This window comes from Callithrix jacchus, chromosome 6, assembly GCF_049354715.1.
Source record: "Callithrix jacchus isolate 240 chromosome 6, calJac240_pri, whole genome shotgun sequence".
NCBI lineage: Eukaryota > Metazoa > Chordata > Mammalia > Primates > Cebidae > Callithrix > Callithrix jacchus.
The window spans coordinates 145,657,232-145,674,915 of NC_133507.1; the positions used below are offsets into that span (position 1 = coordinate 145,657,232).

At 40.9% G+C, this 17,684-nt stretch overlaps 1 protein-coding gene across 1 annotated transcript in view; it reads right to left on the reverse strand.

Moving 5' to 3' along the window:
- The window catches only part of WDFY1 (WD repeat and FYVE domain containing 1), a 68,742-nt gene that overhangs the window by 37,884 nt on the left and 13,174 nt on the right, over window positions 1-17,684 (reverse strand). Inside the window, exons 2-3 of the mRNA XM_002749836.6 lie at window positions 6,350-6,417; window positions 558-631 (exon numbers count right to left, since the gene is read on the reverse strand). Of these exons, the coding sequence (XP_002749882.1) occupies window positions 558-631; window positions 6,350-6,417 (142 nt within the window). The remainder of the gene's footprint in view (window positions 1-557; window positions 632-6,349; window positions 6,418-17,684) is intronic.

Here is a 17,684-nt window from a genome sequence, read left to right on the forward strand (position 1 = left end):
AAGGCTGGAAAATCACAATACATAATCAATGGCCAAAGATCTCCTGATCAGGCTGGGTGCAGTGGCTCAAGCCTGTAATCCCAGCACTTTGGAAGGCCGAAGCGGGTGGATCACGAGGTCAACAGATCGAGACCATCCTGGTCAACATGGTGAAACCCCGTCTCTACTAAAAATACAAAAAATTAGCTGGGCATGGTGGCACGTGCCTGTAATCCCAGCTACTCAAGAGGCTGAGGCAGGAGAATTGCCTGAACCCAGGAGGCAGAGGTTGCGGTGAGCCGAGATCGTGCCATTGCACTCCAGCCTGGGTAACAAGAGCGAAACTCCGTCTAAAAAAAAAAAAAGATCTCCTGATCATAAAGACAAATGGTCTTTTCAGTCTTCACTCTCCTCAAACTTTGGGTAGCACTGCACAATACAGACCTCAGTCAACATTCACCAAATGCTAAAAATGTGAGAAACATGGTACCATGCCTGTTGTGGGAAATATTTAAATAAACATATTGTCTTACAACAACAAATATATATATAATAAATGCGTTCTAAAAGTTACCTACCATTACGGCTCCATTATCCTGGCCCACAAATATCTGTCTGCTGTCATGATGGTAAGCCATAGCAGAGCAAGGAGCTGCCAGAAACACAAAGACCATATTACAAGCAAAACTAAGCACTTTAAGTCATTCTTCAAAGTACATTATGACTAAGAACGATACAATTTAGGTTCACAGAAAGAGGGTTAAAATGTTATATAAAAAGTACGTAAATAGAAAATGTTATTAAAGTTCTCTCTTGTCTTAGTTTAAAATCTTAATTTCACAAGTCTTCTCAGTTATTTCAATAATGTGGGGTGAAGCAAGCCAGCATGAAGTTTCATCTGACTGAAAGGCCTACCTGTAGCTTGGCAAGCCTTGGGGACAAGCACTTACAGTACGTGATCTGCTGCCCAAATGCTCAGGAGGTCATCCCACCCCTGCCAACCTTCCCATCAAATGTCAAAGAGTAGCTAGAATCTGTGCAAAGATGGGTTCCCAGCATCAAAATTCCCATTCTATGGCATATGTGAGCAAGCGGGGAAAGCCACCTTGGGATTACTTTCTCCCCCCAATGGTCAAAAAAATGCTCCCTTTTGCAATGATACACACAAACCATGTTTGTAGTAAATGGAGTTGTGAAATACAGACAGATTTTCTTGTCCATAGCAGTCTTATGTGACTGGGAGAACAGCTGCCTCTCCTCATGTAAACACTCCTTCCATGTTCTACCTACCCTCTTTCAGAAATCACAGGCTAAAGAATGAGTTTCAGAAAGGAGAAACTTTAAATTGTTTTCTTTTACCAAAAATTAGAATTAAAGTGATTTATAAATTGGAACATTTGGAAAAAAATGTTTGGGTTTGTTTCAGCCTAACTAAGGAATTTTAGTTAGCAATGGAAGAACTGAAACAAGAAAACGTATGCCAGCGAAAAACAAAACAAAACAAATTTGAATTTACTTTGGAATAAAACTTCTTGCAAAAGGTGTCTGGATGCGGTGGTTTATGCCTGTAATCTCAGCACTTTGGGAGGCTGAGGCAGGAGGACTGCTTGAAGCCAGGAGTTGAGACCAGCCTGGGCAACACAGCAAGACTCCCATCTCAAAAAACAAAGGTAAAAGAAAAAAAATGTCTTCTAAATGAAGTCACCATTTGAATATAGTTTAAAGTTTTCTCTCTCTCTCTAGTAGGCTGATATCCTTGCCAAAGGAAAAAAGTAAACTATAATACTGGAATTTACCCCAAAGTAAAACATAGTTAACCCCATAGGCAGACCATAGAGACTCTTACAGTTGCATCCAAGAACTATGTAGTTGGCTCTGAAAGGTAGGTACTGGAATTGTGTACAAAACAATTAGAATTGACTATGAGACTGTATACCTTTATCCACCATATTGATGTTTAAGATTAGAAGAGTGATCATGTTTAAGAATTATGACCCCAAAGATATATATTATATATCTGTATACAATCAAAATGCTCTTTAGTAACCATGCATATGCTTATCTTTGACAAATCAAATCATGCTTTGATGAGTTCAGAGATTCATTGCCATCATTTTGCTTGCTTTTCAGCTGATACTAAATGCATTAGTTTTAAGTTTTTTTCAAGGTTTTTAACGCCCAACCCTATAACAAATGACATAAATATATAAAATCCCTCTTTTGTGTAAAAATTACAAAGTGCTAGGTAAATTTATCAAGCTAGACAATTTTTACACTTGAAAAAAGAAAAAAAAAGGCTTCCTTTGTTTGTTATGATACAGTGATATGCGAGCTCTCTCTCTAGAAAGAGGGTTTCTAATTGAGATAAGCACTATAAATGTAATGTAGAAGGAGAGGGGTTGGATATAAAGTAAAACAGAAGTCATCTTTCAAATCAGTTAACTTTTTTTTTTTTTTTTTTGAGATGGTGTCTCGCTTTGTCAGCCAGGCTGGAGTGCAGTGACGCGATCTTAGCTCACTGCAACCTCTGCCTCCTGGGTTCAAGTGATTGTTCTGCCTCAGCCTTCCAAGCAGCTGAGATTATAGGCACCTGGTTAATTCTTGTATTTTTAATAGAGACAGGGTATCACGATGTTGGCCAGGCCAGTCTTGAACTCTGACCTCAAGTGATCAGCCCACCTTGGTTTCCCAGAGTGCTGGGATTACAGGCACGAGTGACTATGCCCAGCCACATCAGTGCACTTTTAAAAAGGCATCACTGCAGTCCAAAATCAAATGTTTAAAACTGTGGATCACACTAAATCCAGCTGCATATTTTGTTAATATTTTCCCCCCTTTGGAACATAGTCAGAACCTTTCATTTATGATTGCTTGCATGCTACATTTATGTGTAACTTAGGATTGCTCACATGCCATATTTATGTCTTGCTTATGACTGCTTGCATGCTAGGAAGGGAGACTTGAGTAACTGCCATAGAGATTGGCCCACACAGTCCAAATGTTTATTGTCTGGCCCTTTGCATAAAAAGTTTGAAGACCTACCCCATCACTGTGGTGGAAAGCATAGGTTTGGAGTCATCGACGAGCATGGATTGGAATTCCAATGACAAGCAATCAACTTAACCCTTCTGACCTCAGCTTGCTTGTTCACAAAATGGTAAGAACATTATCTGCCTTGCATAGCTGTTATGATGGTTTCATAAAATTATATTACAAAAAAAAGGCATGAAGTACACAGTAGAGACAGAAGCCAAGAGTTACCATTTTTCTTCAGCTAAACAGATTCTGAAAGTTATTTTTTTATCTGAGGTAATGTTATAGAACAAAACTGGACTGCATATGGCAATATACTAAGGCTTGGCTTATTAATCACTCTTGTCAAGTCACAAGAAAATGTTTAAATTAGTGGATAACCACTAAGACATCCTGCAGATAGCTTTTAGAACCAAAATGGCATTCTTCTCTTTGTATTCTGAACTTAATTTTGACATAAAAAGTCATTCTAAAACAGACAAGCAGTTATTTCTCATAATTCATTCCCTCTGTTTTCTTCTTGTGGTGTATCTGCAGTTTTATCAGTAGATACAGGTCCAAATAGTAGCAATAAAGAAGCATCTAGAAGTAACACACTGAACATGTGTAGATACAAACATGCAGGTGTTGACTATCCACTGTGGAGAAGCTGTGTTGGTTCTTTCAAGTTCCTCCTTCCTGAGCTAGAAGCTCCTTGAGGAGGTGACAGTTAAGCCAAGTTAGAAAGGGCTGGGGACACAGAGATCCACTGCCACTTGCCCAAGAGCTAACAGCCAAGAGAGGACGCACATTTCTACTGCTAAGGTTTTGGTGCCCTGTGAGGGAAATTAACTACAAAGTTGTACTAAATATTTGGGGGAAATGCAAGCCAAGGAGTAACTGAAATAAGTACAGGGCAAAATCCATCTCAGTCTCTGTCTCTATTCCAATGAGCATGAACTTCGAGGTTAAGGACTTGGGGAGATTATGCTATGACCAAAATACTAATGATGGAGGAAAGGAAGGGTGGGAAGCATAAGAGCCATAGTATTAACAAAATTTTCCACAATGATGGCAAAACATTTCCCAGCACTGACATGCATTCACTATTGCTCTTTCCATCTAGCAGATCTATCTCTGGGTCACTGGAAAGCAAAGAATTAGGCTAACAGAAGTCTTTTTGGGAGACTGGGATGAGTTGGGTAACAGCTGGGCTCAGAGGCCCAGGATGTCCCACCCACCTCTGCCCTGCTGCCAAAATTCCCAAAGTAAATTTATCAGACAGGCTCCACAAGCATCTTCACTAAGACATCAGTCACTTCATATCTCAAGGTGAGAATTTAGTGTGAGAACCAAGGCTATGCATCCACAGTACATGCAGACATAGGCCACAGAAGAGATGCCTCTGCTTGGCATAATAAATTATGATCAGGTGTTCAAGAAGTCTTCAAATGTCCTATGTATTGTAAAGCTTTACTATTTCTTTCATAATAGTTATCTTCGTACCAGGGTTCCCAACCTCTCAATTTCACTGAATGATTACCAAGATAGAGAAGCTGGCCAGCCTGCCCAGGCATAGGTAGAAGACAGAAAAATTTTTTAAAAACCCTAATAAACAACTAACTTTTTGTGAAAATTATTACAGAATCTTAATGCTGCATGCACAATGGAATTTATGTGCAAAGGAGAAAGTGCTACCAGAGGAGAGAGTTGCCCGAAAGAATGAATCAAGCTGATGAGATATAGTTTGCTGAATAACGGGCTGCTGTCTTTATAACAAACTCCACAGCCCTGGAATACCTCTTAAGAAAGTGGTGAACAGCATCAACAGCATCTGCGACCACTGTCAAGTGCTCTTCTTTGGAAAACTTTATAACAGTCTTCAGTAACAAACTATCAAACATGCACTAAAGCCTTTTTTTTTTCTTAGGGGGTCCTCTGTGTGTTAAAACCCTTAACTGAGGAAAATCACTCATTAAGAACCAAGCCTAAAGGAAATTAGCCGCTACCGAGGCCTTCTGTCTCGCTGGCTACTCGGCATGGCGGGAGTTGACTCGCCGTCTGAACTGTGGTGACATCCAGGCATTCTCTGCAGGGCTTTCTTTTTCAGAAAGGTTGAAGGAAAGAAGTGGGAGACAAGGATGGTGATGCTGCTTAGATTCACATGAAGGGCTAAAGTTTATGTGTCTTCTTATGTCACTACATCCCAGGGGGGCTTTAAAGTCTCAAAGCAGACGCTTCATCTTCCAGAATTTTTTTTTTTTTTTTTTTTTTTAAGATGGAATCTGGCTCTGTTGCCCAGGCTGGAGTGCAGCAGCATGATCTCAGCTCACTGCAACCTCCACCTCCCGGGTTCAAGCGATTCTCCTGCTTCAGCCTCCCAAGTAGCTGGGACTATAGCCACGTGTCACCATGCCTGGCTAATTTTTGTATTTTTAGTAGAGACAGGGTTTTGCCATGTTGATCAAGCTGGTCTCAAACTCCCAACCCTGTGATCTGCCCGCCTCAGCCTCCCAAAGTGCTGGGATTATAGGCATGAGCCACCATGTCTGACCCATCTTCCAGAATTATTTATAGAACATACCTGACTGCTGAGAAAATTCTCTATTTAGAATGTGTTGTACCTTGGACCATATCTCTCAGTATGTCCAGAGTTTGTGGAAAGGTTGGGCAAAGGCAGTCATGAAGCCCTAAAGGGTACAGATATCAGCTACTACACAGGACAAAGTTGCTACTAACATTAATATAAGTTGGCCAAATTAAGACAAAAAAAAAAGGAGAACATGTTCATTTTCCTATTTTTGTTTGTCAGTTTTGTTAAAGTTGACTTCAGTTAAGCCATACATACACTCAACTTCCTTTGCAAAAGGAAAGGACTTTTCCTGTAGTTTATTACAGCCTGTTGGAGGTATTAGGCAACTAAGAAACTCAGGTTGAAAACTAACAGCAATATTTTATCAGACATTTTGAAATATATTTATTTAGTTAGTTATTTTTATTTTTTTTTGAAATGGAGTCTCGTTCTATCACTCAGGCTGGAGTGCAGTGGCATGACCTCAGCTCACTGCAACCTCTGCCTCCAGGTTTAAGTGATTCTCCTGCCTCAGCCTCCCAAGTAGCCAGGATTACAGGCACCCACCACCACACCCAGCTAATTCTGTATTTTTAGTAGAGACAGGCTTTCGGCATGTTGGCCAGGCTGGTCTTGAACTCCTGACCTCAGGTGATCCACCCACCTTGGCCTCCCAAAGTGCTGGGATTACAGGTGTGAGCCACCATGCCCAGCCTACATTTTAAAATTTAAATGATCAAAAACGTTAGAGACATTTCTCTCAAATGGGACAGTTCAGCTACTTACAGGCCATTGTGTGGTAAATGCTGGGCCAGTATTGACCACTGTCTCTTTTCAGCCATACCCGGATGGTTCTGTGGAAAAACGAAAAGAAAAAAATAGAGTCATTTCAGTAATTTTATCTTTTGTGTTCAATGAGAACTTAATTTTTTAAATTTAACACTATTTCCTAACTGACCTTATAAAATTAACTGGAAAAACTGGACAAATATATACATATATGTACACATAGGTATATAGTAGATAACATGTGTGTATATTTCATACAGATACACATTATATAGCATATCATACATGCACATCATATACATACTATATAGAGTCACATATAGTATGATGGTATAAGGTAAGTTATGCAGCACCTAGGAGTCAGGATTTCAAATCATTTTAATAATATGAAAATGTTCATTACATAATGACATAGAAAGAAAACAGAACTGTTAACTATGTTTCTTGGTAAAAACAAATTGTGTGCACTTGGTGGTTGATTGTCTGGGCCAAGAAAAAGGTGGTGGCTGTGAGTGGGAAGAGGCTCATAGAGGAGTGGCATGGGGAGGGGTGCTGTGCACCCAGGGAGCACGGCATGGCAATTCTGTCTTCTGCCCCAGGAGGAAATCAGCCCACACCATGTCTCTGGGGCCCTCTTTCATTAGAACATGCACAGGGCGATGAGGAAATCCTGTGCACATGCAGGAAAATGACAAACGACCAAAATAGCCAAAGTTTAATATTTGGGTTATGACCACAGAAAAACAATGGGAGCACTACGGCTCCCGCTCCTGCACTCTCATGGCCTCTGGGTGCCAGGACTCTCCATCTCCTGTGTCCCTAGGATGCCTGGGAACTCCGCGGGTGATCACCCTGCGCTGTCTCTGTAGTTTACTCATGACCAGCTTATTTTCCCTACTTCCAACTCTGTGACAATCATTTTTATATTTCTTATTTATTTCTGAGGCGGAGTCTCACTCTGTCACCCAGGTGGGAATGCAGTAGCACGACTTCAACTCACCGCAACCTCCACCTCCCAGGTTCAGGCAATTCTCCTGTCTCAGCCTCTCAAGTACCTGGTATTACAGGCACACACCACCATGCCTGGCTAATTTTTGTATTTTTATTAGAGACAAGGTTTCATCATGTTGGCCAGGCTGGTCTCGAACTCCTGACCTCAAGTGATATGCCTGCCTTGGCCTCCCAAAGTGCTGGGATTACGGGTGTGAGCCACCACACCTGGCCTTATTTATTATTTTTTTAAGACATGGTCTCACTCTGTGGCCCAGGCTGGAGTGCAGTGGTGCAATCATGGCTCATAGTAGCCTCGACTTCCCAGGCTCAAGTGATCTTCCTACCTCAGCACCCCAAGGTGCTGGTACTACAGGCATGAGCCACTGCACCTGACCCATTTTTATATTTTTAATGGCAATGTAAATTCTGGCATACAGTAGGTGCTAAATAAATCTTCACACCCTTAATCCAAAATACATGAAGACTAAATGTTGATACCATGTGTTTCCATAGTTTTGAGGTCAAAACAAGTAAAACTGGGTGGTGGGAAGCATAGGTAGGGTGCCCTGGAGGCAGTGTCTTCCCTGACCCTCGAGACCAGGGGGACCATCACACCCTCTGACCATAGCACTTCCCAGGAGGTTCATCTGCTCCTTCCCCAATGCAGTGCCAGTTACCACAAGACCTGCAAGCCAGACCTATGCAAGCACCTACACGAGTCAGGAGACCATTTGTTTGTGGTAATGAAGGGTGTGACAAAGACTTCATCAGGGACTACCACCTGAGTCCCCATGTCCTCATTCACACTGGAGAAAAGCTGTGCTGCTGGTGGCTATAACCAAAAATTCAACACAAAATAAACTTGAAGAAGTATTTTCAACACAAACATGAAAATGCACAAAAACAACAGGTATATGACTTGAAGGCCGTGAGAAGATCTTTAAGAAGCATCAGCAGCTGGACATCTACCAGGGCCAGCACACAAGTGACCCGCTGCTCAAGTGTGCCCAGGGGGATCAGGAAGCACCCACTGTATATATGTCAAAGCACCTATCCCTTTGACATATATTGTGCAGCCCTCATGGGCGTGGCCACAGGCTGGGCCCACGTGGCTTCTGAAACCTGAAAGAAACTCCTGAGAAGGAAATAGTAATGACACATGCAGTATGCCAGAAAACATTTACATGGAAAGATGATCTTCAGCAGCACATGAAAGTTCAACCAAGAAAGGGACATGGATCACTGCCCAAGAGAAGAACAGGGTGGAGCCTGCACAGCTGTATGTCATCTCCAGAGTCACAGTCTCCTTTCAGGAAGAAAAACACCCTGTTGTGTGTGAACAGGCTGGCTGTGGGAAACCTTGCGGTAAACAAAGTCTCACCAGGCATGGCTGGTACACGATCTTGACAAGAAAATGGAGCTCAAAGTAAAACCATCTCGTGAAAAATGGAGTTTGGCCCTTGCCTCAGTGGATAGATCCCTCCTAAAGGGAAAAAGACAGGCAAGGCTATCTTCGCCTAACATGGAGAGCAGTTGAACCATATGGAACACAAGGTGCTCTCGACAGTGGCTATCCTCACCCTCAGCTAAACATCACGGGGCTTTGTTTATAGGACTGCAGGCCAGTGGGCTTGGTTATCTCCCCTCAGAAGCCTGTTTTTCTTTATTAAAATCACTGATGCAGAAAATGCACAATAACAACAACAAAAAAAGTAAAACTGGTCAGAGACCAGAGGCAAAATCGGAATAGCGGTTGCTTCTGGGGTAAAAAGAGGATGGAACGCAATCAGAAGTGGGAAAACTCTCCAGGGGAACGGCAAGGCTCTGGGCATTGGTTACCACAGGCATATATATTTGTTAGAACCTGTCCAACTCTACACAAGATTTATACACACTATTATATATGATTAAAAGAAAACTAGTGGTTGATCTTCATTCATCCAAACAAATAAGATGACCTAGCATCACAGTGAGATTAATGCTATTTTGTATGTGAACTGGACAGAAACAAGCCTTCAGGCTAACACAATTGGATCAATCCTCTAGATCCAGCTACCAATTGACAGAAAATACAGAGGACACAGGAACATATTGAGCACCATTCAGCAAAGTCAAGACTCCAAGAAACTCCATAGAGAAATGACTCACTTTCTTCTACAAATAATTTGCAAGGGGTAAAAGAGAGAGAGGAAGGACAAGCTTATGATTAAAGAGATGTTAGAGGTCTATCAAGCAATTAAAATGTGTAGACTTACTTAAATCCTAATTCAAACTAAAAGATATGTACAGATATTTGAGAATATTTTAAAGACTCATTTTTTTGTTTTTTGAAACAGGGTTTCATCATCCAGGGTGGAGTGCAGTGGTGCGATCACAGCTCACTGCAGCCTCGAACTTGTGGGCTCAAGTGATCCTCCCACCTCAGCTCCCTAAGCAGCTGGGACTACAGATGTGCACCACCATGCCTGGCTGTTGTTCATTCCTTTAGGTGTGTTAATGATGTCGCTGTTTGTTTTTGAAGAAGTGAACAATAATTCCTATATATCGCGTTTGCCATCCTCATTTGTCATCCTCAGCATGACTACCACAGTCTAGGTCCCATCTTTCACACAGCAGTCAGCCTGTTCTCACAGGAGTAGTAGACTCTTGCCTCCCTCCACTCCACCTCCAGTGTGCTGACCCCCTGCTACCTCTCCCAAGGAGCCCCCCACATCACAGTGCTCCTATGCTCAGAACCCACCATGTAATTCAAATCCAGATTCCACTCACAACATTAGTGCTTATGACTCTCCAACCCAGAGCCTGCATCCCAGTGAGCTGTCATCCTCACATTCCCTGAATACGTCTAGCTCAGGTTATGCCCTAAGCCTGCCTTCCTCCCCACCCTGCCAAGAACTCTTCTCTCCAGACAGTGTTTTCTGGGCAGATCACAGGATAGATGCCATTTTGGCATAATTTCTTCATCTAAAAGAATCAGTGGATGCTTCCAATGATGATCTTTAGACATGAGCAACCAATATGTTATTGAAGTGTGTTGACTATATTTCATATTACTTAAATTGGAATATTTATGGATACAGTCTGATAAAGAGGATGAAGCTAAAACCATTGCAATAAACAAGAGGCCAACTTCCTGCTAAGCATTACATTAACTCTGTTCAAGGACTTTTCCTTCCACCTCCAAACATATGGTGACAAAGGCCAAGGCACCCAGAGATCAAGGCTTCATACAGCACCAGTTCATGCTTACAGGCTTCATTCGTACAATCACAAAGTAAACCTGCCAGCTGCCTGTGTATTAGGGTATTTTTGGTCTAAGGAAGAACAGAATGCTGACACGTTCTAAAACTCTTCAGATCAATCACAGCATCTTAGGTCATGAATGTGTAGGTGGCTCAAAGGACCTAGTTGCATGTGCTCTTCCAGTGCTCTTGGAAAGAAGGGCACAATTCAGACATCATAGAACTGTGTTGTGAGGAGAAAATCTTAAAACTTGTCTCTTCCAACCAAGTATTTAACCTGGAAAAGTCTGACGTTAATTTCACACAGCTTTAGAATACTTAAACCAGCCCAAAGTCAAAATCGAAGCTACTTAGACTCCAATATTTTGAACACAGTATTATTTCCTTTGGAAGACAACATTGGCATATAGTTCAGTTGGCACAGATTGGACCCATGCTAAAACCCAACTAATAAACTAGGAAATTGTCAAGACTTCCATGATCTCTTAGGGGCTTTGTTTGAAAACAGTCAGTCACATCTTGGCTGAGAGAAGGGCCTCCTTGTGTGGGAATCAGGTTGCAAATGAGGCAACTGGTCTGGATGGTTGGCTCTACCTTTGTCTTCACACCTTCACCTGGATTCCCTTCCATCACTTTTCAACCAGGCCCTTCCTCTTCCAAGATTAAATCAAAGCAATGTTAAGTTTAACCCTTAACACTCTTGTACCCCAAGAACCTATGTATTAAACAGAGATGCTCATTTCTGTGAGTAATATAGGAATGTATTTTGCATTGTGTCCAGAATATTTAATAAATTGTTGTTAAGATAGTTTTAAGTTGGGTAACTTATTTAAAATTCAACAAATTCCAGACTAAAAAAATTACTATCCAGTAAACTGGAAGTAAAATCTACTATTCAGTAAGTTGAAAGCAACATAATAATATAGTTTAGTAACATTTACAGGAGCAAACTATTTAAAAGTCTAGGATGATGTTAATAAACCATCTAATCACTAAAGTATCAAGATCAGGTATTATTTTTGTATAAATCACAGTATTTTTTGTCTAGATGAATGTCTAAATCACTCTCTCCACTAAGATAAAACGGCTTACATTTTCCTTTAATATTTTGACAACTTTACACCCACAAAACTCATATTTTTCCTGTTGCTTATTCTGCCCATTTTTCTAATGGCTGGATTTTCTTTTCTATTCTAAAACCGTATCAATCTGGGGAAGAGAAATCTTTCCCTAAAACCACAACCTTAGAAACATGTTTATTCTTTTCCAAGCTCTATTTTTGAGTTGTTTTAGAACAATGGTCTGATATTTTTCCAAAAGGTCCTTAGAAAGGAAATGTGTCATTGCTTTTAGAGCCTAATAAATGTTTTCCAAACTTCTCCATGCTACCATTCCTGTGGAGAGTTTCTAATGTCTATCTCCTCTGCACTTTTAATTAGAGAAGCAAGGACTTGCATATAGCCACATTATTTTCCAGGGACAGAGGAGAAAAGGTATCTCCACATATGACTGTGTTAAACATACATAACTTACAGGGTATGCACACTCCTATCATCACTTTATTTATTTATTATTATTTTTTGAGACACCTAGACTGGAGTGGAGTGGCACGAGCTCAGCTCACTGCAACCTCCACCTCCCAGGTTCAAGCAATTCTCATGCCTCAGCCACCTTAGCAGCTGGGATTACAGGCATGTGTCACCATGCCTAACTAATTTTTATATCTTTAGTATAGACAGGGTTTCAACATGTTGGCCAGGCTGGTCTTGAACTCCCGGCCTTAAGTGATCCACCCACCTGGGCCTCCCAAAGTGCTGGGATTACAGGTGTGAGCCACCGCGCCTGTCCCCATCACTTTACTTGCCCGTCATTGTTCAGCACTAGAGACGATGCATTTATTTTCCAAGTAAATAAAATTCCAAAACTGATTCCTATTTTTTATGTTACATATTTCAGATTAAAATGTTTTTTAAAATGTACCACTGTCCAGGGATTAGCAAAGGAACAACTCAAAACAGTAGCAAAATGCTCCTTCTAGGGCTCTCATAATTGTTTGTCAGAAATGTAAATTAGAACTAACTCTCTCGAAAGAATTTTGCTCCAATATAGAGAGAAACAAATACACCTGCCCAATAGTAATAATGATGACGACAACACTAATGATAAACTTTGATTAAAGAATTCCAAGCTTGGAAATTGGTTCTATAAAAATTAGTTAATAGAATAAAAAAGAGAACTATAAATTTAAAAAACTTCATACAAGTATTATCCAAGAAGTAAAAATGGGGAAAATATGTTAAAGAATGAAATGGGTTAATGACAGAGTAATTCAATAGCATATACAGTCATTACAAGTAGTTATGAAGTCCTGGAGCCCTAAGAAATGTTTACAAAATGGTCAGCTTTTTCTTTCCCTATTAAAAGCATAACACAGAGATTATTATAACCCTCAGAGATATTGCATGTTTGTCACCAATAAACTAAATGTTGAAACAAACTGAGTCATACAAATTTTTGGTTTCCCATATAAAATTTGTAGTTACACTATAAACTATTAAGTGTGCAGGAGCATTATGTCTAAAAATCAATGTACATACCTTAGTTTTAAAATACTTTATTGCTAAAAAAAAAGTTAACAATTATCTGAGTCTTCAGCAAGGGGTAATCTTTTTGCTGGTGGAGGGTCCTGCCTCAGTGTTGATGTTGCTGATCCATCAGGGTGGTTGTTGATGAAGGTTGGCAGAGCTGTGGCAACTTCTTAAAATAAGACAACCATGAAGTCTGTTGTATTGATTGACTCTTCTTTTCCCAAAAGACTTCTCTATAGCATCCATTGCAATTTAATAGCATTCTACCCAGAGTAGAACTTCTTCCAAAATTGGGAGTCAATCCTCTCAATCCCTGCTGCTCCTTCATCAACTAAGTCTACAAAATATTTTAAATCTTTTGTTGTCATTTTAGCAATATTCATAGCATCTTCATTAGATGTCAATTCCATATCAAGAAACTACTTTCTTTGCTCATCCATAAGAAACTCTTTATACATTTAACTTTTATCATGAGATTGCAACAATTTAGTCATATCTATATGTTCCACTTCTAATTCTAGTTTTCTTGTTATGTCCACATCTGCAGTTACTGAAGGCTTGAACCTCTCAAAGTTATCCATGAGGGCTGGAATGAATTATTCAATATTGACAGTTTAACCTTCTCCAAGAATCATGAATGTTCTTACTGGCATCTAGAATGGTGAATCCTTTCCAGAAGGTTTTCAATTTATTTTGTCCAGATCTATCAAAGGAACTATTTATGGTACTTATAGTCTTATAAACAAATTTTTTTTGAGACAGGATCTCCCTCGGTCACTCAGGCTAGAATGCAGTAGCACAATCATGGCTCACTGCAACCTATGCCTCCCAGGCTCAAGGGATCCTTTCACCTCAGGTTCCCCAGTAACTGGGACTACAGGCACATACCACTACACCTGGCTAACTTTTTAAAGGTTTTTGTAGAGATCAGCCTTCATTTTACTGCCCATGCTGGTCTCAAACTCCTGGGCTCAGGTGATCCTGCCACCTCAGCCTTCCAAAGTGCTGAGACTATAGGCCTAAGCCACTGTGCCCAGCAAAAGTGTATTTTTTAAATCATAAAACTTGAAAGTCAAAGTTATTCCTTGATCCATGAGCTACAGAATGAATGTTGTATTAGCAGGCATGAAAACAACATTCCTCTCCTGGTACATCTCCATCCTCAGAGTTCTTGGGTGACTTGGTGCATTTTCAGTAAGCAAACATATATATAGGGAGAGAGAGAGAGAGAGAGAGAGAGAAAGAGATAGAGTCTCACTCCATCACCCAGGCTGGAGTGCAGTGGCATGATCTCAGCTCACTGCAACCTCCACCTCTTAAGCTCAAGCAATTCTCATGCCTCAACCTCCCAAGCAGCTAGACTTAAGATATGTGCAACACCATACCTGGCTAACTTTTGTATTTTTAGTAGAGCCAAGGTTTTGCCATGTTGGCCAGGCTGGTCTTGAATTCCTGACCTCAAGTGATCTGCCTGCTTTGGCCTCCCAAAGTGCTGGGGTTACAAGCATGAGCCACTGTTCCTGGCCAGTAATATTTTGAAAGGAATCTTTTTCTCTGAGCAGTAGGTCTCAATAATGGGCTTAAAATATTCAGTAAACCATGATGTCAATAGACATGTTGTCATCCAGACTTTGTTGTTCCATTTATAGAGCACATGGCAAAGTAGATTTAACATAATTCTTAATGGTCCTTGGATTTTTGGAATGGTTAATGAGCACTGGATTCAACTTAAAGTTACCAGCTACAATAGCCCCAAGAAAAAAAAAATCAACCTATCTTTTGGAGCTTTGAAGCCAGGCACTGACTTCTCCTCTCTAGCTATGAAAGTCCTAGACGGCATCTTCTTCCAATAGAATTTTGTTTTGTCTACATTGAAAATCTGTTGTTTAATATAGCTGCCTTCACCAATTACCTTAGCTAGATCTTCTGATAACTTGCTGCAGCTTCTACATTAGCACTTGATACTTCACTTTGTACTTTTATGTTATATAGATTGCTTATTTCCTTAAACCATATGCCAATTCTGCTAGCCTCAAACTTTTCTTCTGTAGCTTCCTCACCTCTCTCAGCCTTCATAAAATCGAAGAGGATTAAGGCCTTGCTCTCGATGAGGCTTTGGGTTAAGAGGATGTTACGGCTGGTTTAATCTTCTATTCAGATCACTAAACCTTTCTCCATATCATCAATAAGGCTATTTGGCTTTCTTATTCATGTTTTCACTAAATTAGTACTTTTAATTTTCTCTAAGAACTTTTCATTTGTATACATAACTTGGCTGTTTGGTGCAAGGGGCCTAGCTTTTGGCCTGTCTCAGCTTTTAATGTGTCTTCCTCACTAAGCTTAATCATTTCTAACATTTTATTTAAAGTTAGAGACATATGACTCTTCCTTTCACTTGAACACTTAGAGGCTATTGTAGGGTTACTCACTGGCCTAATTTCAATATTGTTGTGACTCAGGGAATAAGGAGGCCTGGGGCATAGAGACAGGGAGACAGAGAGAGAGAGAGAGAGAGAGAGAGAGAGAGAGAGAGAGAGAGAGAGAAACAGCCAGTTGACAGAGTAGTCAGATCACACATACTATCATTTTTGTTCACCATCTTATATGGGCGCAGTATGTGGATCCCCAAAACAATTACAATAGTAATATCAAAGATCACTGAAAACAGAACATCATAACAGATAAATAATAAAGTTTGGAATATCGTAAGAATTACCAAAATGTGACACAGAGACATGAAGTGAGCACAATGTATTGGAAAAAAAGCACAGATAGACTTGCCTGATGCACGGTTGCCATGAACCTTCAATTTGTACAAAATGCAGTATCTGAGAAGCACAATAAAACAAGGTATGCTTGTATCAAATTATATGACTAAATTATGCATCCACACTATGTCAGGCTGGGCAGGGCAGGTAGGGAGGCCGATATGGGGCAGGCAAAGGGGAGGAGAAGAGAAACTACCTGCAAGGCAGACAATGTCTTGGGATCTTTGTGAGAACCTCAGAGAAAAGATGTGGAGGCTGAGTATCAGCAGAAAAGAAGGGTACCTGCTGACCTCCCAGTGAGCCACAATTAAGCACTTTGCAATGAGCCTTGAGGCACTTAGGGACTTATTTAGTCTGATTTTCAAGAGTGGCTACCTAAAATTCTACATGTAAAAATGTTCCACTCCCTAAGAGTGTGTCATTTAAATTGCTGTCCCCACCAAAAGTAAAAACAGAAGCCATTAGAATCAGAAGCAATTTCAAATACAGGGGAATGACTTTCCTTTTTTTTAATAAGGCAGACACCAGAGGCTTCAGCTGTCCATCACTGAAGACGCTCACCCTGGCCTATGCTGGCCTTCGACATGAACGTGCGCCTTGGGTCAGGCTTGAGATTCTGAAGCCACTAATGAGGATATTAAGGGATTGACTCGCTGGGGGCAGATGTTAGTTCAGACATTAGTGCAGAGGGGTGAGAGTGCCCCAGCACCAACAAGGAGAAAAGGATCTGGACACCAGACTTGAGGTGCCTAGGTAGCTGGGGCCCTTGACAGCATGGTTCACAAAGGACCAATGAACAGAAGGCAGGGCCAGCAGAGCTGGCAAAGATGTCAGATGCAGAAGGATAAAGGAGAAGATTCTCCCAAAAGGCATCAAGCTCTTAGGCCTAAAAGTTACAAGGCAATAAACTGTGCCTCTTCATTAGCATGTGTCCCTGCTTAACTTTTTTTTTTTTTTTTGAGACAGAATTTCACTCTTTATGCTCAGGTTAGTGTGCAATGGTGCGATCTCTGCTCACTGCAACCTCCGCCTCCCAAGTTCATACAATTCTCCTGCATCAGTCCCCCCTAGTAGCTGGGATTAGAGGCACCCGCCATCACATCCAGCGAATTTTTGTATTTTTAGTAGATAAGGGGTTTCACCATGTTGGTGAGGCTGGTCTCAAACTCCTGACCTCAGGTGATCCGCCCACCTTGACCTCCCAAAGTGCTGGGATTACAAGCATGAGCCACCTCGCCTGGCCTCCTGCTTAATTTTTGTAAGCTCACGATGCTGAACTGCTGTGGCACACACAAGGCTACTTCTGGCATTCTAGACACACATCAAGATTCATGAAAAGCAACTCTGTGATTTCCCACCTCCATACACTTCCCTCTACCACCTTCTCAAAAAAAAAAAATTTATGAAAAGCTTGTGGTCTGTTGAGAATGAGGTGCCACATCCTGATGGCAGGGATGACAGACGCTTCTGTCTTCACTTAACGCTTTAAAAAGCAGAAGCAAGAAGAGGTACAAACTGAAAAGCACACAAACCAACAGCAGCACTGCATCAGCCTGACTTCAGTTCTCTGCCTGGCCAACTTTCATTCTCTCTTATCAGAAGATGGTGAAAATTTGTCTTTCAAAACATTACAAAAGTAAACAATAAATTAGGTTTAATTTCAAAGCTCACTTGGTTCAAAGAAATACTGACTTCGTGCTAAATAGGAGGGGTGATTCTAACAAAGTCTCTCACAACCTCT